Raw genomic sequence first — 25,591 nt, 5'->3', positions numbered from 1 at the left:
AAACAGAAACATTCATACAGTTTGATACAGAAGATTTGGTGGAACATTGCGAGTACATGATTAGAATGCTTGCATGGCAATGCAAGTAGTGGTGATTGTATATATATCAAGACAACAATGGTTAGGGAGAAACAGACGGAAATATTGTATGGTAGAAGTTTCTTTCCTTCAGAGAAAGAAAACGAGATGCTCTTGTTTTGTCTTGTCCCCTCCGATGGATGACGAACACACACGTGTGTTTGGAAGAGACAGCGACGGGCTCTTACATTTCCGTGTTTGTTTGTGAACTTCCGTTTCTATAAGTTTTGATAAGTACTTTAGGATCGAGATCAGTCTATAGAAGCTTAGATTTTCTTTATCGCCTTTTCCTTTATAGGTCGGCTTTATACAAGCAAGCTTTTCGGTATTTGTGAAGGATGCCTGTGCTAGACTCATGTTGACAATATCAAAATATAGCTCCCGCAACTGATCAAGGTTTTTTGCCTTTTTTATATCATATAGGGGAAACGTGTCATTTTAACAGTAGGTATTTTTACTTTTCTCATCGTTTTTTTCAGAGCCATTCATGTTCAGTTCTTTAAACTTACCGAATTTGCCATTTCTCATTGCGGTCAGCGGAAGATCAGGAGGGAAAACTCCTCATCTGGACTATGACAGATTCTTTCAATTTTTCCTTCAAAGTAGTTCACAAAGTTATCGGCCAGGTTTTTGTAGTCACTAGTTACATAAGGTAGAACTTTTTCTTTCTCGAGTCCCAATGTTCCGGCTAAATTGTCGTGGATTTTTAGGGGAATTTCTCTACATTAAGCATTTGATTGTAATATAGTTTCTTGGTTTTCATAATCAAGTCGTCGTGCTGATTTCATGCTAGCTGTTTTATACAGTGACCAATTTTCACTGCTTCTTGATTCTTTCGATCTTTTCCATAGATCTTCCATTTTTCTTTTCTTTTTCTTAGCTTCACGCAATTTACTGTTAAACCATCTGGCATTTTCTTTAACTGTTATTTGCCTTATTACTTCCGGACATTTATCGTTGTAGTTTGACTCCAATATACTTTCGCTATAGAATGTAAAACAGCTTACGCATACTTGGTCGCCTATCATGGTATTCCTCAAATTACACCTGGACTGGGCTTGTTTCTCTTATTTTCTTTATGCTCTCATCAATAAATTCATCAGCTTTAAAGTAGGTTTTGTTTCTGTAAGTAATGGTTTTTTCAGCGAATAGCCTTTCCAGATATTTATACTAAATGTAACTAGTTTATGTATTGGAGATGTCACGCATTCAGGCTCAACTTGTATGTCAGTCACAATCTCGTTGTTTTTGTTTTGTATCACTAGGTCAGCGGTATGGTTTAATAATGATGTCGTGGCTTTCAGGTAACTCTATAAATTCTTTGACATATTTGTCATCGTTATCATCCAGATGTAGGTTGGCGTCATCAGCTAACAAGTCGAGGAAGTCACGGAATTCATCTTGGAACTATCTCTTACTTGGGCTTGGTGGTTTATAAACTTATGATTTGAATGTGTTTGTGTGTGTAATTTTAGTGTTGATGTATTCAAATGTACTGAACACTTGTACACTTTTTTGACGAAGATTCCCACTCCACCACCGTTTTTGCGTTCTCTCCGTACATGGTAAAAGTTGTGAGACCCTGGCGTCATTTCGTGTATTTTAGAATAATCACTTACATTATTGCTCAGCCAAGTCGCCGTTATCAATGCATATATCTAGATTGTGATCTTTTGTAAGATTTCCAATAGTGTTAGTTTTATTTCCTACGGACTGTAAGTTTAACATTGCATAAATTATCTGCGGGTTTATAATCTGTAGTGACGATTTTAGACAAATGAACAATTACCACCGTTTACAGAAAATCACCTTTAAACATTAGGTCGCCCCCTTTTTACGATATGATTGTGATTTCCATTACATTTATTAAAAATCTTGCTACTTTCTTAAACGGGGTTTTCAGTTCCTTCGCTTCAGTTTCATGTCTTCCTATCTATCAACTTACACACACACACACACACACACATATATATATATATATATATATATATATATATATATTATATATATATAATGAAAAAGTAAAGTTGACTCATCGTCGCCTGGCCCCATAAGATTTCCGGCCGACATAATGGTGTCGTACTATAACGATCAGAACTAACTTGTCGAGAGATGGGTCCGCATTTCTGTCTATCATATCAGGAATTTTTGGTACGCCATTTAAAAAAAGGTCTTAAGTGGACACACTGAGACGGAGGCTTGCTGAATTTATAGCTATTCACACAGTATGATGTCCTTGAAGAGCGAACTTCATCGGGCGCAGCATGTAGATGGTGCAGGTCGTACGTTACAGCACCACACGACGTACGGGCGATACGTCGACGTTTGTAAACAAGACCTTGTTATTGATGGTGTTGGCTGTCTGTCTTCGCAAAGAGTTTGTAGTTATTTCATACCAAGGCCAGCGAATTCGGCCAAAAGCGTTCTAAATGGTGGCTCCTTCATCGACACAGAATGGGAAGTACTTGGGTAAGTGATAAAGTAACTTTGTTCTGGACCCAGCCTATTATTTTGCCTATAGGCCAGGTTCAGCTGTAGGCTTCCAGCCCACTTACCTTTATCAAGGTTTTCATATTCTCTTTCTTCCGTCTGACTTTATTTAAAACCCCTTTCGTTCCTTTTACTGTACCTCCTTTCTTATTCTCTTTCTTCAACACAAAAAATTAATCATACGCTTAATTTTGAAACTGATGAGGACCTTGATTATAACCAAGAATTCAATATGAATGAACGTAATTTTGCCCGAAAATCATGTCGATCATCAGCTCCGGGTCATGATATTTCTTTTGAAATGATCCAGAATTGAGCTACACTAGCTAAAGAATTCGTATTAAAATTATATAACAACATATGGCTAACGCATGTCTTCCCAATTAAGTGGAGACATGCAATAATCATACCCATCAGTAAACCAGGAGAAGACCCTAGCAACCCCACTAATTACAGGCCAATATCTCTAACAAGTTGCTTGTGCAAACTGTTGGAGAAAATGGCGGTAGTTTACATATCCTAGGGACGTCCCCGTAGCTCATTAACAATGACTCCAAATGAAAAATTGCATAGAATAAAAAACTGGGAGCGGTTACAGTTTCGTATGCTGTGGGTTTCGTCTGCCGATATCCTAGCCGAGACCCACCACCAGGTGGCAGTGGGTACCGGCTAGAGAATCGGCGGACGGATACAAAAAGATGGCGACGCAACCGGACGAAACCGACCTAACCGAACCTAGGACGGCGTGCCCTTACCTGGCGGGGCTTCGCCCCTCCTGGACCCCAGCGACCTAGGTCGCCACCGAAACTAACGAAACCGACCTAACCCAACATAGGACGGCGTGCCCTTACCTGGCCGGGGCTTCACCCCCCCCGGACCCCCCCAGAAGGGCCATGAAAATAGTAAATATATAACTTTTCGAAATAGCACGTACCTCATTCGAAGTCGGAATCGGCGACATTAGACCGCATTTTGGCGGGTGTTGAAAAGGCTTTATTTAAGGGATATGCACGTTTAATTAATTCGAGGAAAGCTTTAAAGGGGCAAGGGACGACGCTGCCTTCGTCACACTTGCCACAAGTCCCGCTGAAATCGTCAAGTAGGCCACTTTTCATTAGGTAAACCAGCAATGAACGCTCTTCATGACACAAAACGCCTAAATCCATAAGGGTCACTAGATTCTTAGCCCCAAATTCCACGTGGGTCGGATACGACACGGAAGACACGAAAGTAGCCATGTTAGCAACTCTTGAACCCGGGAGAGACTGAGGAAGGTCGCGGGGCATTTCGGGTCGTTGGTCGTCAGCTGTTTGGGTGGAACTACTTACCTTGGCGGAGGGATCTCGGCACCGCAGAATGAGTTAGGCGGCCCAGCATACGAAACTGTAATCTACCCAAAAACTGTTCAGCGGGCCCAATTCTACCCAAAAAGTAACTTACTTGACCAGTTTGCTTGATTTTCCCAAACGACAATGTTTTCAGCGGAGCGTAACTTTTTCCAAGTACCATGTTGACGTGAACGGTGTCACGGAGCAGCGCTCTCCCGTAGTTAGTCAGGTGGCCGATGTGCGGCACTTCTCTGAACCCGTAGTTCCTAAGGCTGCCGCCGCACGGCGCCCCGGCCGTACCGCGGGAAATTTAACTCCGTCCAATCGTATCTCAGGCTGACCCAGGTCATGCCCTAGGGCTTACGGATTAAATACTTCGAACCAATCATAATGCGTTCTAACGATATGATTCATAGGCCTTGGCCAACACCAGAACCACGCTTTCTTTCTTTCTCGAACTGCCGCGATGGAAAGTCACAATTTTATTTTGTTCCCAGAAGCGATACCTAGAATGTGTTCCATGTCCATTTTAGGCCTTTTTGGATTTAGGACCTGCGGAGCCGTTACTGTTATCTACGTAACCTACGTGGTCGGACAGCAGCGACTTTGAATAAGGTAAGCACAGCATTTACCTGCCTTTTTACATTTGTTTTGCTGCTAGGTTAGGCAGGGTTTTGGAACTGACCCTAGTGTGCAGTTGTTTTTTGTAACCCATGGCTACAGTGAATACAGATATTACCGCTTGCCAGAGCATTTGTGCCTGCCAAGAATAATTAAAAATGCGGATAAGGCATGCAGGTCACCGTTGTTTTTTGTAACCCATGCCTACAGTGAATACAGATATTACCGCTTGCCAGAGCATACGTGCCTGCCAAGAATCATTAAAAATGCGGATAAGCCGCGCATCGCCGTTCCGCCACCCCGATCTGAGACCAGATATGTTAAAAAAATCAATGTTACAAAATTTACGCCCGTTCTAATGTAGGTAGGGAGGTAGGGAACTGCCTAACCGAGGTTTCTTATGTAGGCTACAGGTAGCCTAGGCTAGCGTTTTCCGTCCGCCCTGATGCAGGTAGGGTCAGCCTCACACATGCAGTGTAGCGGGTCAGCCTCATGTACGTAGATTAGAGGGGTCAGCATCATGTATGTACTTTGGCGGGTCAGCGTTACGGTAGTAGCCTAGCGGGACAACCTTTTGTATGCAGACTAGCGGGTCTGAAAATAGCGAACACTGTACGTTTCGGCAAGCAGGAAACCCGACTTTCGCTTCTGTAATTTAGCGAGTCAGCCTTTTGTTTGTAGCCTAGCAGGACAACCTTTTGTATGCAGACTAGCGGGTCAACCTTATGTTTGTTGCATAGCGGGACAAACGTTTGTATGCAGACTAGCGGGTCAACCTTATGTTTGTTGCATAGTGGGACAAATGTTTGTATGCAGACTAGTGGGTCAGAAACTAGCGAATTTTTTACGTTATGGCCGCCACAAGTCCCAGCTTTTGCTTCTCCCCACTCAAAACCCTGGTTCCCAACATGGTCCCCCTTACCGTTTTATTAACTTTTCTGATACTTTTCCTACAGGAAACACCACCAAAAACACGCTTTTCATTACTGACATGAAGCAAAACGGGAGCTATTTAAAAAGGGCGCGTTTTCTATAGTGATTTTTTGGCGCCAAAAGTAGGTTCCCGCGGACTTTCAGCGGCTCCGAAAATGGTTAGTTTGAGATTAACAAGTGTCATAACAAAACACTCAATTTTATCACCTACCCAATCGGGATCAATAGCTGGTAGATCTACACTAGACCCGTTAACTCAAATAGAAGATCATATTAAAAAAGGGAGCCGCTGAAAGTCCGCAGGACCCTACTTTTGGCGCCAAAAACTATCCTAATATGATATTCATGCAAGTACAGTAAACCCCCCGTATTCATGGGGGGATGCATGGAGAGTAAAGTGTATTGTAATTACATCCAGCACAAAACCTGACCTTGAAGTCAAAATATAAACCAGTGGATTAAATACAGTACATGTCAGTCAAAATACCAAACTCGATTAGATGATATACTGTAAATTTTGTGCAGTTTCACCCTTAAGATGATTGAAGCATAGTGAGGCCCCTCTGGGGTTATGGTAAATGGGGGCATTTTCTTTACATACCTGTTCCATTGGTATATACTAGAGTAAACAGTGATGGCCCAAACTCTCTGGGTTGCAAAGGTGGTAGGCTGAGGCAGTTGCACTTCCCGCAGCTCTTAGAGTTCAGAGCACTTCCTCACTCAGTGAAATTAACTTATCTTGAAATACAGTTACAGTATACATATATATAAATGCAGTTACACTAACTAAACATCTCAGAATTCCAGAGCAAGTGATCACCAGGTGAACAAAGAGTGCATTGCATAAAATTAATTTTCAAGTGTAAATTAAACAATGTATACTGTATCAGGTACATAACACTATGTAACTTTTATTTTACACTGTAGTTAAAACTTTTAGCATATGGAAAAGTAACCACATGTTCTTGTAACACCAAAAAATAAAAATACAAAATACACTACTATTAATGTTTTTTTTTGCTGGACTTGACAAACATGGAGTAAGTAAAAATCTGCTAATGTAGAGAGAGAGATTTGTATTTTATCAATTATAGTGGGTTCTTTTGCCCAATGAGGCGCCAATGTGTCTGAATTTATTTATATTCTTTCAGAAATGTTGGAGAAAATTGAGGTGAGACAGCTGGTGCAAGGTATACCAATTGCGATCACAGTTTTAGTAGGATCTCCTATGAGCTGGTCAGAGGATCAACAGATTGCAGTTGTCACTCAACTTGGGGCTTACATATTTGTGAGTTACTCTGTTTTTCATTTATGAAAAGAGTTATATGTTTTAAGGCATGCTAGGAAGTCATAATTAGTAAAAAAAATTATGAGACGGTTCTGCATTATGGTGGTAATTTGCGTTCATTTCATGCAAGAATAGCATAGTTAATGACAACAATGCTGATATTGTAGTCATTCTGAAACCCCATCATGGTTAAGAGTACTAATGTTTTGAGGACTCATAATTAGGATGAATTCACATGACTCATATTTCTTCCAAACTTTAGAAAATACTTTACTTAATCAGGTGACACATTATAACCCAGCTCATCGAACCACATTAGCAACAGTTGTTTGTCAGTTATTAGAAATTTGTTAGTAAATTGCAAGAGGCTGGATGTAGTAGATTAAAAAGATATAAAAAGTTCAACATACGAGATGAAGTCGAGCTTAGTTAACCCTTAAGGAATGGCAGGACTCTATCTTTTTTTCAGCTTAGTCTCGCCTCTGTATGGGGTCGCCGTTTTGGACAAGCTGCTTCCATCTGCCTTTGTGGTGGGTTTCTGCTTCATCAAGTCCCTTCTCTCTCAAGTCCTCCCTCACACAGTCTCTCCATCTCTTTCTTGGTCTTCCTCGTCTTCTGTTCTGCATTTCCATCTCCATAGCATGCCTTCCAATATGGTCTTCCTCCCTTCTCAGTAGGTGTCCATAGCATCTCAGTCTCTCTGCCCACACTTTCTTTGATATTTCAGCTGCCTTTGTTGACCCTCTGATATACTCATTCCTAATCCTATCCTTCCTCATTACGCCAGACATCCATCTTATTATTCTCATCTCGGCTACATCCATTTTCTTCTCTGTCTTTGTCATACCTGCCATTTCTGTACCATATAGCATATCTGGTCCTACCACTCCCTTTTGGAACTTCCCCTTTAGTCTTAATGGCACTGTTTAATCACAAGGGACTCCGAAGGCAGCCCCCAGTTATTCCAACCTGCTTGTATCTGATGTTTTACTTTCTCATCCATCCTTACACCAGCCTCAATTATAAACCCCCAAGTATTTGAACATGTCTACTCTCTGTATTTCTTCTCCATCCAGTCTTATAAGGCAGTATCGGTTAACGGCGCGGGTTCCGTTGTGAAGGTGTGATGATAACCGAAAATTGCCGCTAACCGAAAATCGGCGAATTTTGGGGCTTAGCGGTGCCGAAAAGCGCCGATTTTCTGTTTTCGGCGCCTCTGTTAGGTTTGTATCAGCGCCAATACCCAATTATCGGTGCCGATAAGCGGAAATCGGCGATATTCAGTGCTGAAAGAAAATTGCCGATTTTCACCGCTAGACAAGCGCCATAAAACCAGACCGCCATTAACCAAGCCCGCCGTTAACCGAGGACTGCCTGTACTCTCCCTGCCATCCCCCTCAATGGTGGTACACATATATTCTGTTTTTGACCTGCTTCTCCTCATTCCTCTGTCCTCCAGTGCTACTCTCCACCTCTTCACCTTCCCCTCCAGAACCTCTCTCCTCTGCACATAACACAATGTCATTTGCATGTAATATGCTCCATGGCACTGTAGATCTTACCTCCCCCTTTATGCAATCCATCACAACGTTGAAAATAAATGGGCTAAGGGTTGATCCCCGGTGTAATCCAACCCTCACCTCAAATCCTTCAATCTCCAACACTGCTGCTCACACTGGTATATATATTCTTATACATCTGAATCATCCATACATGCTTCTCAGGGACCATCTTCTCCCTCAAACTCCTCCAAATTTCCTGTCTCTGTCATAGGCCTTTTCAAGGTCTGTGATCACTGTGTAAGTCCCTCTGCTTCTCTTTGAATTTCTCCATTAGCTGTCTCAGACATAACATACCTTCTGTTGTTGCAAGTCCTTTCATAAATCCCAGCTGTTTTCTCCCTATTTCTACTTCCTTACTTAATTTGGCATCTATCATTCTAATACTGTATCTTCAAGATGTGGGACATCAGTTTAATACCTTTATAATTACCACACTCTTGAACATCCCCCTTGCCTTTGAAAATTGGTATCAGTATACTCTATTCCATTCCTCTGGTATCCTCTCTTGATCTAAAAACTTTTCCATTAGAATGTAAAGGATTTGCACTCCTCCGTTTCCTAGTTCTGTCCATACTTCAAGTGAGATCAAGTCAGGTCCTGTCACCTTCCCATTATTCATCTTCTTTAAGGCTTTTAGCACCTCTTGCATAGAGAAACCTATTACCATTCCCATGTTCACTTGTCCATCCTCTCTAATTAATCTTTCATTTTCTTCATTCAGCATTCAATCATTTTCTTCATTCAAAATACTCTTTCCATCTTTTCAAGATGTCTTCTTCCTTTCTATGTACCATTTTGATTTTAAATGTGCTTGATATGTGTGATATCTTTGGTGCTTTTCTTTCTTGCCTTTGATAGTTTCAGCATCTTCTCCAGCCTTTCTCTTGTTCCCAGTTCTGTATATACATCATTGTATGCTCTTGCCTTAGCTTGCGCTACCACCACCTTTATCTCTGTTTTTCTCCCTAAGCCTGTCCTTGCTCTCCCCTAACTGTGGTTCTTTCCATCTCTTCTTTGCCTTGTTCATCCCTCTCACTGGCTTCTGTGTGTTCATTCCACCACCAGCTCTCCTTTTCCTGCCATACCATCCCAGATGTTTCCCCAAGTACTTCCGTTCCATACTTCTTAATTACTGCTGCATTGTGTCCACCATTCCAGAACATTTTCAGTTTCTAGATCAGTTTCTTCCAACACCTTCCTTTTAGATTCTTCTCATATCACCATTTCTTTAATAATAATTTGTACCACTTGATTTTCCTTACTCCTTTTGTTTTGGTTTTCCTTTCTCTCTTCAGCTTCATATCCATACATAAAAGTCCTTTTGGGGAGATACATGGTCGTCTGGGATAACTTTGCAGTTTTTTACTTCCTATAGCCTTTGCCTTCTGTAAAGAAAGCAATTAGTCTGAGAGCATCTACCACCACCTTTTGGAAACTGTGTTTACTATTGCCATGTCAGATGCCATGGCAAAATCCACTATCCTGTACTCTCTCCTTCTAGGTTTCTCTCTACTGTTCCATGACCTCCATGCACACATCCTGTTATGTCATTTTCACCTCCCACGTGGCCATTCAGATCTGCCCCCACCAAAGCCCTCTCATGCTCTTCCAATGCCTGCATCACTTCATCCATTTCACTCTAGAAGTAGTTCTTCTCTTCTGTGCATCCCACTTGTGGTGCATAAGCACTAATAGTATTCATCACTTCTCCTTCACAGCATATCTTAAGTCTCTTGAGTTGGACATTCTTCCTATGCACCTCCATCACTGCATACTTCAGTTCCCCCGACAGAACTATACCAACTCCATTTCTCCCTTTTTCTTTCGCTTCCCTATAAAGCTACTCATATCCGTCACCATGCTCCTTTGCTTTATATCCTCTCCATTGTGTTTCCTGAATACACAAAATGTCCATCTTCTTCCTCCTCATGAGATCAGCCAATTCCCTTCCTCTCCCCATCATGGACCCAACATTAAGCTGGCACACTCTAAAGCCTTTGTGAGCTAACTTCTTTAGCTGCACCTGCTCATGATTCAGTAGCCTCACCTGGTCACAGAGTTAATGTGATGTATCTGTGCTCTTTTGTGGAGTACGCCCTAGCACTACTCTGTTCTGTATTAAGGATCATTCTATATTAGGTTTTGGGAGTCAACCCCTGGTATTTGTGGGGATTAGGAACCACAACCACCTGTGATTAGTTAAAATCTAAGGTAAGTTGGAACCCCCCCTCTAAAAATGCCTATAACTGCCTATTTTAATAGTTCAAACACCAAATATAAGTTAAACTGTCATCCAAAGACACTTGAATATCATTTCAAAGTCATCTTACAACATTACTGTACCCTGAAAAATGCGTATATGGCTTACAGCTACGTGTGAACACTACTACAACTGTTACTGTACTCTTACCAAGATGAAAACTAATCAAGTTACACATTACTTTTAAGTATTCAGGCACGCACATTTTATATAAGTAGCTTACCAAGTAACTACATAGCTATTAATTTCTAACTATCGCGGTAGTTAAAAATTTGAAATTCGCGGTAACGCGCTATTGTTTTGGTGTAGACAACTAGACCCCGTCCACTTTCGGGGAATAATAGGTACAACAGTGTTGGAGACCTCAATTTGTTTCTGCCGGTCAACAACTGGTCATCGGTTGGTTGAGCAGCTGTGATTTGAATTTCGCTGGGTGGTTGTATCTTTCGCCTTTGGTGAAGTATTCTTTTGTGTTGGTAGCATGCTAATGATAATTAGCTTAGCTAGTTCCTTATTCAAACTTTTGACTGTTATTGACTTAGTATGTTGGATTCTAGTGTGTCTAGTATTAGGTATTGCAGCAAAGGCTGTAATACCAGACTTACTTCTGCTAAGTATGACTCACACACTTAGCAGATTTGCTCGTTTGAACTTAAATGTGACGAATGCAAAGACTGGGATCAGGGGAAATGGAAAGTGTTAGATGCACATCTTGATAAACTACAGAAAGACAGACAGAGAAAGGCGGCTGCTAGAGCTGAAGCTAGGAGCTCCAAGCTTGGCCAGTCAGGTTTCTACTCTGAAATCGGATGTTGCTATTCAAGCTGTGCCTTATACGCCCGTGACTGCTTTCCCCCCTATCACCAGCCCTCCGACTTTCCTCCTACTCCAATACCTGGCTCCCATTCTTCCAAATCCGATGCCATTGCCAGCCTCAAAGCTAGGATAGACCAAAAGTTTGGTCTTCTTGTAAACTTTGTATCCAGATCGGGTCTTCTGTTAAGATCCTTATGGACCAAGTGAGCGTGAGTAGTGTTGGTGCCAGTGCAGTGCCAGTGGAGGAGGTGACTACTCATCCCACCAATGCTCCTAGACAAAGGTCAATGTTAAACTCCCCCACACCTGGGAGGAGGCAAGCTGGAGGTCTAAGGGAGGTCGGTAGTGTTTGCCCACAGGTAGATACCCCCTCATTCGACCCTGTTGATCATACCCAGGACTTGGACAGCCGTTGGAAAGGCATCCATATGGATGTGCATGCTCTGTCATCCAGTAACTCGGACTCCAGTGCGGACAGAGGGAGTCGGCGCTTTTCAACAACAGTGTCAAGGCCATTGAAAAGGCGTGTTCCTTCCGCTGAGCACACTCCTCCGCTTCCTTGTAAGCTTCCCAGGGAGCAAGCGCATAGTCCTCTTCCCTCCTGTAGTTTTGGGATAGTCCCAGGTGGGCTATGCATAATTCTTCTGTGACGGAGCCCCAGTATATGGCGCCGAAGCGGTCTTCAAAAAAGCAGTGCGAGTGCCCAGCAGCCGAGCACCCAGTTTCCAATCCTCCAGTATTCAAGCTATCTGTGTCCGAGCACCCAACTTTCGAGTGCTCAGTGTCTGAATACCCAGTGTCCGAGTGTATAGTGTCGGATCGCCCAGTGTCCAAGTGCCCAGTTTATGAGAGCAGTGTCAGAGCTCCCAGTGTTTGAACACCCAACTTGCGAGTGCCCAGTGTCTGAGCGTAAAATGTCCAAGCATCCAGTTTCCAAACGCTCAGTGTTGTCCCAGCACCCTGTGTCCATATGCCCAGTTTCCAAGTGCCAAGTGTCAGTTTCACCAGTGTCAAAGTGTTCTCCAGTATCCGAGCGGACACCTGTGTCGGTGCTACCTCTGGTATGCTTGGCGCCAGTAGCCAAGTGCTTGGTACCAACCCCTGCTGTCACGGATCCTTCATTGGAGCCTATCCAGTGGCAGTTGGATAGCATCCTAGGCCTTTTGCAGAAGCAGCCTTCTGCTATGCAGGATCAGCTGGACATAGCCCCTTCTATTTCGTCCAATGAAGAAGCAGACAAAGAAGCCATGGAACGAGCATCCAACATCAGCATATGCAGCACTCTTAAATACTTCCTCTTCTGCTACCCAACTTTCTTCTCTCCAAGGGCCCCGTAATCTCCAGGTTCTGCCGTTATGATGAGACAACCGGTAGAGTCCACCAGACTACCGAAGATGGTCCTTTCCTCATCCTCTAGGAAGGCATTAGCAGGCATTGATAGTCGTCGCCAAGGAAGTAGTAAACCCCCCATATTCACAGTCTCACTATTTGTGGACTCACATATTCACGGATTTCTCTGTGGAACGTATCTACCTATTATTCAGGGAAAATTCGCCCATTTGTGGTATTTTTCACTGAGAAATATTCACTATTTACTGTACAGTAAACACCCTGTATTCGCGGGGGATGCGTACCCCCCCCTCCCGCAAATAACTAAAACCAGCGAATACTTAGAACACTTCTAAAAACACTTACAACTGCCTATTTTGATAGTTCAAACACACACAAAACAAACTAAAAATGCTTATACTGTACAGGTGTTATCCTACTTACGATGGGGTTAGGTTAAAAAAAAACCGTTGTTTGTTGGAAAAAACGTAAGAACTACCAAAACATATATCTCGAACATAGCCTAGCCTACACTAGGATATTTGGTACCATGTACTGTATGCATATATGGTAGCCTAGCCTACACTATAAAATATACTCTTTACATGCACGGTTTAGTAATTATTAATATCAGCTAATTCTGGAGGCTCATGCAAAGTGACTTATGGTAATTCAATACAAAGAGAAATTAAATAACAAACAAGAATTAGCTTAGCCTACACAATGGTATATTGTATACGTACACGGTAGCATAGCCTACATACTGTACTCTATATTCGCATGTCGTATTATACAAACATCAACATAATGAATATGTGTGTTTTCCATGGATCTTTTAAAATGTTATGCCGTAATTCAGTGTATCCAATAATATTGCATATCTTTTATTGCTTTTGTATTATAAATTGTGATCATAGCGATCATCAATGTTTTGGTTTGAAAATGTTTCGCCGGTGTTTATTTTACCGCATTTAACTCAGTACAGAGCGCTTTTCTTGCTTCTAGTTAGCATAAGTGAATCTCTAGAGTTTAGATACTTTATTTATAAGGGGCAAGGTTATTTTTTTGTTATAGAAGTGTTTTTAAGTCGAAATATAACTAAAATACGTCTCGTTGTGAAATTAATTTAGCTATTTTTTTCATTAATAGATGACGATTGATGATGGCCGGTTGGGGGCGTTTGTTTTGTGTAAAAAAATTCAAGATTCCGTTTGCTATTTTCACTTGATTTCATCATAATACGAGCTTTACGTACTTATCATTTATCGGCGCAAAAATAACAGTAATGTGTTCTTTCATGCCCAGTAGTTTTGATTAAAATACTTTCTCTCCCATTTTAACTATGATCAAGTTTCATCCATGTTGCCGATGCACGATAATTTACAGTATAGTCATTAGCAGCCTGAACCTCGTTTCCTCAGCTTCAGCTACAACTTGCAGCTTAGATTTAGCAGTATATTTCCTTGATGATCTTTATCCATATTGAATAAGGGTATAATGTAAAAATATATCAGTCCTATTCTACTTAATGTCATTTGTGCCATAACCTACGGTAATTGTTTATTACCGTATGATGGTTGAAATACAGGTACTGTACTATCCGGTACTGTTGTTATCCAATTCAGTTATAAGCAAAACAACAGTTTCTTGGTCGGTTATTTATGGCTGTATGCATTTACGCAAGAGTATAACGTTACTAGCAATACTTTTATCGTTCTCTTTTACTTTTCTAACTAGAAGATGGGATAAAGAGATGGAGGAAAAGTTGTCTATTGTAATTTGGTCTCTCTCACAGCCTGATTACGCTGCTGCCTGCGCCCAGAGGAAATTTTAAAATATTTTATAAATAATATTGTTGTATCTGTATAATTGCTTACCCCATTGCAAAATCAAATTATTGTAAGGTGAATTATCGTAACTCGAGCATTACCTGAGTATTTTAATAGTTTTATCACAAAAAGTGCATTTAGTCATAAAAATGAGATGAAAATACAGTATTTAATGAATATTTCTCAGTGAAAAATACTGCGAATGGGCGAATTTTCCTCAAGTAATGGATAGATATGTTCCAAAGAGAAATCCATGAATACGTGAGTCCGCGAATCGTGAGAACGTGAATACAGGGGGTTTACTGTATTTTCGTATCATTTTCATGACTAAATGCACATTTTGTGATAAAACCATTAAAATACTCATGTATAAGTCGACACAACCTTTTAACACAGTTGGCAAGGTGTTCCAAGGAACCAAGCCATGATTCTTTGGCCTTGTTCAGTACGAGGACTGTTTCTCTGCTACAGCAGCAGCCCTTTCGAGGCGGAAGAGCCAAGTTTCAGCTCCGTCTGCGCTCAAACCTGCGGTTAGTCCGACCAGCCAAGAAGTCATCCTCCAAACCAGCCTCTCGCAACTGAGGATCCGGTCCTCTGAGTCCCTGTAGGAGCCAGGCTTCTCCATTTTTGGGACAAATGGAATGCCAGGAACACAGAACCCTGGGTAGTCGAAGTCCTCCAAGAGGGCTATGCCATCCTGTTTGGGGAAAAACCTCCTTTGATGTTCTTGCCCATCAGCTTAACAGCCTACTCGGTAGGCTCGGAGAGGTTTTTGGCCCTAAAGGAAGAAGTCTCATCTCTACTCAGGAGAAGAACTGTAGAGGTGGTTGAAGACTCAAGCACAGAGGATTTTTACAGCTGACTGTTCGTCGTCCCCGAGGCTTCAGGAGGTTGGAGACCTGTCCTGGATGTCAGCGCATTGAACTTTTTTTGTTCAGACCACCAAGTTCAAGATGGAAACGAATCAATCAATGCTGTCGGCCATTCATCAGGGAGAGTGGATGGTGACAATCGACATGCAGGATGCGTACTTCCATGTTCCAGTACACCCGGACCCGAACTCCAGGAAGTATCTGAGTTTCGTATTCCAGGGCAGAGTCCTCCAGTTCAGAGCTCCGTGCTTTGGCCTCTCTACAGCTCCGCAAGTCTTCACCCGTGTTCTCGCCCCAGTGGCTAAATGGCTCCATCTCATGGGTATCAGTGTCTGTCTGTATTTGGACAACTGGCTACTACGCTCCCCATCAAGAACAAGATGCACGGAGGACCTTCAAAAGACCCTTCTGCTTGCTCAGGAGTTGGGCCTTTTCATCAACTTTCAGAAGTCTCAATTGACTCCGAGGCAATCAATTCTCTATTTGGGGATGAGGATCGATGCTCTGACTTTTTGGGCTTTTCCATCCCACAAAAGAGTCCAAGCCTGCCATCGGAAAGTAAGAAACTTCATTTCTCGCCAGTCATGCACAACCAACGAGTGGATGAGTCTGCTGGGCACACTCGTCCATCGAGAAGTTCGTGCCTTTAGGAAGATTACTCACAAGAGTCCTGCAATTCTTCCTATGGCTATTTGACACAGGAAAACTCTCCCGGACTCCTTTGTTTTCCACATCACTCCTGAGATCAAGGAGGACCTTCGATGGTGGCTTGCAGAAGAGAGTTTTTTAGTAGGGAAGTCACTGCAGCCACTGGCCCCAACCTAATGTTGTACTCAGACACGTCGGATCTGGGTTGGGGGGCTCTTTTAAATGACAAGGAAGTTTCAGGGACATGGCCTCTAGAAAAAAAGGGACTTCATATCAACGTAAGAGAGCTGAAGGTGATCCACTTGGCCTTGCAGTATTTTGTGACTGCAACATACAACATGACAATCACAGTCCATTCGGACTACATGACCGCTTTAGCCTATATCAAGAACCAGGAGGGACTCACTACTCCCTTTACGAAGCGGCCAAGGAACTTCTTCTCTGGGCACAGAAGAACCACACCAGAATATTAACTTGCTTCATCCAGGGCAAGTTAAACGTCCTTGTGAATGAATTAGGTCACTGCAGACAGGTCCTACTAATGGAATGGACACTGAAACTGCAGGTGTTCACCGACCTGTGAAAATAGTGGGGAAAGCCGTCGATAGATCTGTTTGCAACGTTGAAGAACCATCATTTCCCCATTTAATGTTCCCCAGCCCCAGACCCCCTGGCATGGGTGACGGATACCATGCTCCAGGACCGGTCAGACTTGGACCCCATCCAATCCTTGGCCACGTTTGTTCACGATCAGGAATTTAAAGGACATCCTTGGGCCAGCAGACCAGGACAGAGCTCTTTGCCCAGTTAGAGCACTAAAGCACCGCTTAGATAGAACCAAGAGGGTCAGAGGTCCCTCTCAGAATCTATGGTGTTCGGTGAAGAACCCCACATGGCCGTTATCTAAGAATGCCTTGCCCTTCTTTTTAAGGAGTGTTATTTCTGAATCACACTCGAAAATTCAAGAGGACGTTCTCCCTGTTTTTAAAGTTAACGCTCATGAAATTATAGCAGTTGCCACTTCGTTGGTTTTTAAGAACTCGTCGCTCTCCACAATTCTCCAATCAACATACTGGAAGTCAAAATCAGAGTTCACCTCCCATTATTTGTGCGATGTGGGGACGGTTTATAGCAACTGCAGTATGTTAGCTCCATTGGCCGTGGCTGGCATGGTATTGGGGGAAGAAGGATAGGGGTATCCCTTTGATTCCTCTATCTCCTCGCCTTGTTAACCCTTAGTGGATGGATCCCCTCATGAGAGGATCTAAAACAGGTTTTGGGTGGTGGACGGATCCCCTCTGGGGAGTATTAATATTACGCGCCATACAGTTTGGCTGTATCGAGGAGAAAGAGTTTCCACTTCAATGGCCCTTAAATGAATGGTGGCAACTTTAGAATTCAGCTCAGCTCAATCAATGGATGTCTCAGGGAGATCAGTATTGTTCTTAACTTGATGGGGGATGTCTTGCTCCTCTCTCTCCCTTGACATCTTTTTATTTATTTGCTCATAAATATACCCAGGTTTTGCTGTTGGTTTTATTCTTATCTTTATGGTATGATGTCAGTTATAATTGTAATTTTGCAAAGAAATATTAGAAAAAACATGTATACCTCCAAAAAAAATTGCTGCATTTCCTGATCTCAGTAAATTTACATAAATATTTTATAGCAAATATACTCAGAATTTGTTACTGATTTTAGTTCTTATCTGTTATGATATTGTGTGAGCTGTAATTATAATTTTACAAAATAAAATAAAATAAATTATTAAAAAAAACATGTATAACTTGGTAAAATTTGAGTGTTTTGTACAAGAGACCCTATACAGGGTTGTAAATATGCACTCTCCACTTTCCATTGATGTGTTTTTTTTTTCTTAAATTGGCCAACCTTAAAGTTTGCCCGGTCAGGGGGGTTGCTTGATATATAACCCTGTCCCTTAAGGGTTAAGGATGTAGAGTCTTGGGAAGCCTGGTGTTACTGTGTACCTGGAGTACCCACCAGCTGTTGTTTTTAATGGATGGGTGATGGTTTTGTTTTTAATATTGTGTGGTAACAAATTTCTGGTTGTGTTTATTGTACTGTGCCCAGGGCAAGGGCATTTGTTTTTTGTAAAGCCTTGTCAGCCTTCAGAGTACTCCTCAGATGCAAGGTTTCCCACTGAAGTAGAGAAGACCCTCGGCTTTACTGCCAAGTCACTATAGCCAACCAGAAGAGTGCCAACCAGGGGCAATATCTTCCTGTTTGCAGCTCTCTCACCAGGCAAGGTTACAACAAGCATTACACCAATGCTAGCTATCTTTCTATTTCAGTTTCATCTCCTTTACTGACTGTTTTGTTCATGAGACTTACCTGCCAGATATATATATAGCTGTATTCTCCGAAGGTCCGACAGAATTTCAAATTTCGCGGCACACGCAGTGGCCGGTCAGGTGGTTAGTACCCATTCCCGCCGCTGGGAGGCGGGTATCAGGAACCATTCCCATTTTCTATTCAGATTTTCTCTGTCGCCGGACTGTCAACACCTGTTGTCAGTTCCTCCGCCTTTTGGATTTCGAAATTTGTTGTCACTTAAGTATTTTGGTTGTTTTTTGGTATTCGACTGGATCTGTGACTTGGCATGCGCTGTTTGTGGACCGTTTTTGATTTTGCTTTTGACTTTTCTTATAATTAAGATGTCTTACCTCTAGCTATCGAGTCTGTAGCTTGGGTGAATGTAAGGTGAGGCTATCGAAGACTTTGATAGTTCCTCACTCTTTATGTATATATGTAAGGGTGTTCAATGCTCTATGATAATCGGTAATGAATGTGTGGGATTGTCTGAGGGTGAGTGGAAGTAATATGAAGCCTATATGCTTAAATTGGAGCGTGATAGGCTGAGGAAATCTTCCTCCTAGAGTGCATCCTTAGTTGGACAGTCAGGGTTTTCTCCTACTAGTAACCCTGTAATAAATTTATTACTAACCCTGTAGTTTGTTGCTGCAGAAGGTAATTCCCTGGCTCTCGTGTGGAGTCAATGCGTGCTCTTGAAACCAAAAGTGAATGCAATTCAAACGCATAGTGTTAGTGCTAGTGCCCCTAGTGTTGTGGAGGGGGCGTCAGATCGGCCCTATAATGCCTCTAGGCCTGGACCTCTGTCGAACTCCCAGGACCAGGGAGGGGGCATGTCGAAAGCCGCATGAGGGTTACGGGGGCTTCCCACCGATCTGGCGTCCCTTCGGCAGGTCCTGATGACGCTACCCAGGCTGCCAGGGATCGTGCTCAGGCACGCATCCTGAAGGATTGCTTCTCGTCCTCCGACACGTCCTCCCCGCCTCGGGGTTGGAGCTCTCGGTTGGACTCTCGCCCTCTTAAGAGAAGCTTAGAGGAGAGGACGCCACGCCCTCTTCCTCTAGACGTTTGTACTCTTCCCCAGAAAGTTGCGTGGAACTTCCTCTGCAGAAGAAAATAAAGTGTTTTTCGATGATCACTCTACTTGACCCCCTGTCGCTAAGGCAAGGGCTAGAGCTTCTTCCCTGTGGAAGGAAGTATACGCCTCTCGCCCCTTTCCTTCTCTCAGGTTCAGCCCTTCTCCCGAGAGAGTGGCTTCTCCAACGCTGTAAGATTTTGTTGGGTTTGCAACAACAGCTGGATGCTCTCATGAACCTTTCAAGATTCGTATCTGCCTGTTAAGAGGTACAGACTTTCACCTTCGTCTCCCGCTTGGGAACGATACAGAGCGTCTGTCGCCTAGAGAGAGTGTTTAGTGGCTTCCTATTCGTCTTCCCCGAGTTGAGGTGTTGGCCTTTTCTCTTGTCTCGCGCCAGGAGCGCGTCTTGCTCTTCGTGCGCTTCTCACGCGTCACGCACTCCTCACCTTGACGCTCGCGCCGCTTAGCCATGACGCGCTCGCGCGCACGCTGTGACTCTCTTCTAGTACTTGCCACGGAGCCTCTCGCGTCACGCCATGACGCTCCGCACTCGCCGCCAGATAGCTTCAAGTCTTGTGTTGACACCGCTCCAGTTGTTCATCATGTCGCACAACTACCCGCTTCAACATCTGATGTCCTTCTTAATTTAGCCAGTACTTGCTTCGGCAGTAGCCTACATATACTAATTGGAACGATACAGAGATTAGCATGGCTCTTGCGCAAGGATGACACGCTAATCGTGAAGCGTTCCACATTTTTTATGTTTACTATACGTGCTCTAGTTGATTTACTTCTTCGTTCGCGGGAGTTCCCGCTTACGTGTCGCGAATCGAACTACTTTCACCACTCACTCAAGACCCACCAGCTGTGGAAGAACATCCTCTTTCGTCACAGCCTTTGTATGAAGAGAAACTTCTTTCGTCTTCTTCTTCCTCTGATTATCAGACTCTGGCTTTTTTCTTAAGGATCTGTTTCCTGAGACTTTTCAACCGTCGGCTCCTCTCTCTCCACCTTCGCAGTTGTCTTTGTCTTAAGGGGAGCGTTTGACGAAAAAATCGGAAATAAAATTTTCTGGGATATTTTATATATGGCATCATACATATCCTGACTATCTTCTCAGAAAGTTTTATTTAAAAGTTCGCCACAGTTAGAAGTTATAAACAAAACAGTAACCTATCATAGTCAAATTACATTTTTCATATAATGTAATGATATTGTCAGTATATCGGTGGTAATTTCCTTTTAGCTATGAAATAATATCTAATGCGATCTATGGCAACCCTGTGGACATAGTACGCATCAGCGAAAAGACAGAATGCCGCAGGGCAGTCAGTGGCACTCAGTCAGTAGCAGCTCAGAGCTTGACTAAGTAAAACGTCGCTGGCCAACCTCAGCCGTGTTTTGACACTCGCTTCATTTAGCTTCATTTAGCGAAGTTATATTACTTTGCAGGTCTATTTTTGGCTTTTCATTATGTCATAAAAACATCAAACTGTGTAACGGCAAGCAAATAAATACACAGAGAAGCAAAAAATATCGTTTTTCTCAAAACTAAAGTTATCGACATTCAAACTGCATCTCCTTCATAACGCTTGCACCGATCTCAGATACAAAAAGTAAACGAAAGCTAAATGTTTGCATAACAAAGGGGCTTCCATGGGAAGCAACACGAGACCCGCACCACGAGAGAGAGTTTTTTTCCCCAAGGAATGTCACTTCCAAGAGAGGTAGCAAGTGACTCCTTTCATCTCCAGACTCCCTTTGCAACCAGGCTTCATTTTGCACAATCCTGGAAAGAGTGAGGGGCAGACGTTTGGTCCCTCCTACTGTTAGAGAGAGGTTACTTGATTCCCTTCCTGTCTCCTCTTTTGTTTTTTGTTTCCCAACTGCCTTCCTGTCAAACAGAAAATTGTTTGACCTGCTCGAACAGATGTTCGAGCGGAGAGCAGTGGAACAGATCTTGACTCGGTGTTCCCGGGATTTTACTACAGATTGTTTCTAGTCCCAAACTTTCAGTAGGCTGGAGACCCGTCTTGGGCGTCAACAGGTCGAACAACTTGGTCCGGAAGGAAAAGTTCAAGATGGAGACCTCGCAGCCAATACTAGGAGCCCTTCATCCCGGGATTGGATGGTATCTTTGGATCTCCAAGATACTTATCTTCACGCCCCAATTCATCCACGTTCGGTGAAGTATCTCAGGTTGTCTTGGGGACTAGACGTACCAGTTCAGGGCTCTCTGCTTTGGACTCTGCACAACGGCCATACCACGTTGAAAACACCGCTTCTCGTCCGATCAGCGAAGTTAAGCAACGTTGGGTCTGGTCAGTACTTGGATGGTTGACCGCCTGGGAACACCAGATGCTGTTGGCGTCACATTTTGCTCCGAGGGTGTTTACATCGTCTCATGAAAAACGTTGCGATGCAGTTGCATCTGTCGCACGTCAGGATCTCACTCTACTTGGACGACTGGTTGATTCGAAAGCGTCGTCGGCGAAGGTATCTGGAGGACCTTCAGTTGACTCTGCAACTCGTGAAGTCCCTGGGACTTCTGGTCTGTGGAGAAGTCGCAGCTGATCCCCTCACTGTCCATTGTGTCTGGGAATTCAGATCTATTCAGCGGCTTTTATAGCGTCTCCGTCGCAAGAACGGCAACTTCTATGTACGTAAAAAAGTTTCGCCTTCTTGGAAAAGGAAACATGCTAGGTGAAGGAAGGAATGAGTCTGCTGGGGACCATTTCCTCGCTGGAGAAGTTTGCTTTCTGGGGAGTCTGCATCTCAGGCCTCTTCAGTTCTTTTTGTTGGAGAACTGACAAAGCAAGGAAGACTTGAAAGAGGAATTGAGAATTCTTCCTTATATAAAGAGGATCTGTGGTGGTGGCTCGATCCAACGGAATTGCAGAAAGGGATCTCCCTCAAGCTTCTGAACCCCAACCTAGTGTTGTTTTTCCGAAGGGTCGTCAACAGGTTGGGGGGCAACACTAGAGGGAGAGGAAGTGTTAGGAACCTGGAGAGAGGAACAGGTGTCCTGGCACATCGACTTCAAAGATTTGGCGGCTATCTTTTAGCTCGCCAATTCTTCTCGAGGTCCAAGTTTGCAATCGTGTAGTTCTAGCAAACTCGGACAATACTACTTGTTCCCTGTTCAGCCTTGCAAGAGAGATTATTCTTTGAGCCTATGCTCGCAACATTTCGATTCTCACAAGTTTTGTTGCAGGGGTCGAAAATGTTCGAGCAGACCTGCTCTGTTGGCGCCATCAACTCCTGCCAAGGAATGGACCCTTCATCAGGAGGTTTGCCAAGATTTTTGGAAATTTTGGGGTCGCCATCTTGTGGATATTTTCACGACCTCAAGAACAGCGAGGCTCCTCTATAAAGCTCATCTGTACTCGACCCTGGGGCAGTTGCGATAGTTGCTCTTCCCTGGGATTGGACGGGAATAGATGTTACGCCTTTTTCCCCGTTCTAAATTCTGGGAGAAGTCATACGCAAGTTCGCGGCCTCACAAGGGACGAGGATGACTCATCCCCACGTTTTGGCCTTCAACCACTGGTTCTTGGAGTTTCTCTTCTGGTTGGTAGACGTTCCGAGGACCCTTCCTATGAGAGCAGACCTGCTCATACAAACCCACTTCACGAGATATCTTTGAATCTCCCCGCTCTGAACCTGACTGCTTTCAGACTATCGAAACTTGGTCAGAGCGAAGGGGTTTTTCTGGCCAGGTGGCACGGGCCATCGCTAGAGCCAGAAGTTCTTCATCTAAAGGATATATCTAGCGAAGTGAGCAACCTTCAAAGGTTGGTGTAGAAAGAAGGGCTTTTCCTCTTCCTCTATCACTGTGAGCCAGGTTGCGGATTTTCTCCTTTACTTAAGAGGAAAACTCGATATAGCAGTTCCGACTATCAAGTGTTATCGGAGCATGCTTTCGATTGTATTCAGACACAGAGGATTAGCTTTGTCTGACAATAAGGACCTCCACGATCTTACGAGCTCTTTCAAGACGTCCAAGGTTCCTCAGCTGATTTCCCCTGCTTGGAACTTGGACGTAATGCTCAAGTTTTTGATGTTTAGTCCTTTGAGCCTCTCCACTCTGCATTTCTTAAGGATGTTACTCGAAAAACGGCATTCCTCACGGCGAAGGGAGTGAGAGAAGTTCGAGGTTCAGGCATGTGGGCTTCAAGGAACACAATGCCGTCTATTCTTTAAGCCCTAAGTTCTTGGCTAAGAATGATAGGTCTTCTAACCCTTGGCCTAGACACTTTGAAATCAAAGGTTTAGCAGACCTTATTGGACAGGAACCTGAGGGAGTTCTATGTCCAGTTAGAGCTCTCAAGTACTACCTTAAAAGAACACAGGACACTCGTGGTCCATTGGATGTTTTATGGTGGTCTGTGAGGCAACCAGTTAAACCTATGTCGAAGAATGCACTGGCATTCTTCATTAGGGACGTCATTAAGGACGCACGCTCTAGTTGTGACGACTCCAACTTCAAGTTGTTGAGAGTTAACGCTCACGAGGTGAGGGCAGTTGCTACCTCCATGGCGTTCAAGAAAAATATGGTACTCAGTGACATTTTTAGTGCCACATTTTGGCGAAGTCAATTCGGTGTTTGCCTCACACTCTTGGCAAGATGTTTAGGTAGCATACGAAATTGCTTTTCGCTGGGACCTTACATTGCTGCTTCAGCAACCTTGGGGACAGGGGTAACTCTGATCCTATCCCCTTTTAATTGTGTTTTTGTGGTTGTTGGGTCGACTACTGGAGGCAGTCTTCCCAATCCCTTGCAAACTAACGCTTTAGGTGTTGGTTAGGTGGTTAGTAATGCTCTTTTGTCCTCTTTGTATGGGCTATGATCTAGTCACATTGTGGTCACGCCCCGTTGACAGATCATCTAGAAGTCGCCAGCTATATAGGTCACTACCTCGCTGGGGTCTCTAGTAAAGCAGAAGCAGACTAGAGTGACAGTAACCACTCAGTCAGCTACGCTATCAGATAAGGAACCAAAATAATTTTACCAATAATTGGTTTTTCCCTAATTCTTGGCTGTCTCTACCCCCTCCAAAGGTGGTATTCAGCTATATATATATCTGGCAGGTAAGTCTCATGAACAAAATGATATTTTAATGATAAAATAAAGTTTGTTCATACTTACCTGGCAGATATATATATTTATATTGCCCTCCCTCCTCCCCTCAGGAGACAGTGGCGTTAGAAAATCTGAATAGAAAATGGGAATGGTTCCTGATACCCGCCTCCCAGCGGCGGGAATGGGTACTAACCACCTGACCCTGGCCACTGCGTGTGCCGCAAATTTGAAATTCTGTCGGACCTTCGGAGAATACAGCTATATATATATCTGCCAGGTAAGTATGAACAAACTTTATTTTATCATTAAAATATCATTTTTGAGTAGAACATGTTCATGCATCCCACCTCCAGTCAATGTGGGATTCAGCTATGTAGTTACTTGGTAAGTTACTTGTAGAAAAATGACATTTTTAAACATCTGACTTACCCAGTAGTTATATATATAGCTTAAGTCCCTGACGCGCGGCAGAATTTCAAAACTCGCGGCTTTCGCCGAAGGGTAGTCAGGTGTACAACCTGTGCGCCCTCTACCCAGGTACCTGGAACTGTTCCAACTATTCCTCAGACCTTCCCTGCCGCCTTACCGGTTGCATCGTTAGAAATTTCACTCGTTTGGCCCGTATTTTTTCACAGAGTTTTGGTGAAGTACACTTTGGCTTTGGCTTTCCTTGTTTTTTTGGATTTGCTTTGGATTTTCTTGACTTTTTAGATATTGTTGGTTTTGACCCTTGCTCGTTTGATCTCTCTTACGATTTTCCTTTTTCCAAGATGTCTGACTCTGCTTCGAGTGTGAGAATGTGTGTGAGGGGATGTAAAACCCGGCTTGCTAAAGCCGCGTTAGATCCCCACTCGATTTGTGTAAATTGCAGAGGTAAGAATTGTGAGTTAAAGGATAGATGTGATGAATGTTTGGGTTTATCAGAAAAAGAGTGGATGGTTTACTATCGCTATGTTTCGAAGCTTGAAAGAGATAGGATCAGAAGAGCCGGGAGTAGTAGATCTCGCTCTTCTAGAGATAGTCAGGGAGTTTACAATTCTCCTCT

The 25,591-nt window shown here is 43.3% G+C and overlaps 1 protein-coding gene and 2 non-coding genes across 13 annotated transcripts in view; all 3 read left to right on the top strand.

The window, feature by feature from the left end:
- Positions 1-25,591, top strand: part of LOC136852274 (T-cell immunomodulatory protein) — a 259,930-nt gene that overhangs the window by 17,013 nt on the left and 217,326 nt on the right. For 8 of the 11 annotated variants that reach the window (XM_067126747.1, XM_067126749.1, XM_067126746.1 and 5 more), the window contains exon 2: positions 6,602-6,738. In XM_067126747.1, coding sequence (XP_066982848.1) covers positions 6,602-6,738 — 137 coding nt within the window. Of the gene's footprint in view, positions 1-2,237; positions 2,548-6,601; positions 6,739-25,591 lie in introns of those variants that run through there. The other 3 variants (XM_067126750.1, XM_067126751.1, XM_067126745.1) reach the window with 3 other exon arrangements.
- On the top strand, positions 20,121-20,222 carry LOC136852654 (U6 spliceosomal RNA). Its single transcript, XR_010857211.1, has one exon. It is a non-coding gene; the product is annotated as a U6 spliceosomal RNA (small nuclear RNA).
- On the top strand, positions 21,715-21,833 carry LOC136852648 (5S ribosomal RNA). Its single transcript, XR_010857205.1, has one exon. It is a non-coding gene; the product is annotated as a 5S ribosomal RNA (ribosomal RNA).

Source organism: Macrobrachium rosenbergii, chromosome 25, assembly GCF_040412425.1.
Source record: "Macrobrachium rosenbergii isolate ZJJX-2024 chromosome 25, ASM4041242v1, whole genome shotgun sequence".
Classification (NCBI taxonomy): domain Eukaryota; kingdom Metazoa; phylum Arthropoda; class Malacostraca; order Decapoda; family Palaemonidae; genus Macrobrachium; species Macrobrachium rosenbergii.
Note: the sequence above shows the minus strand (reverse complement) of the source record. Positions and strands in the feature narration are given on the sequence as shown.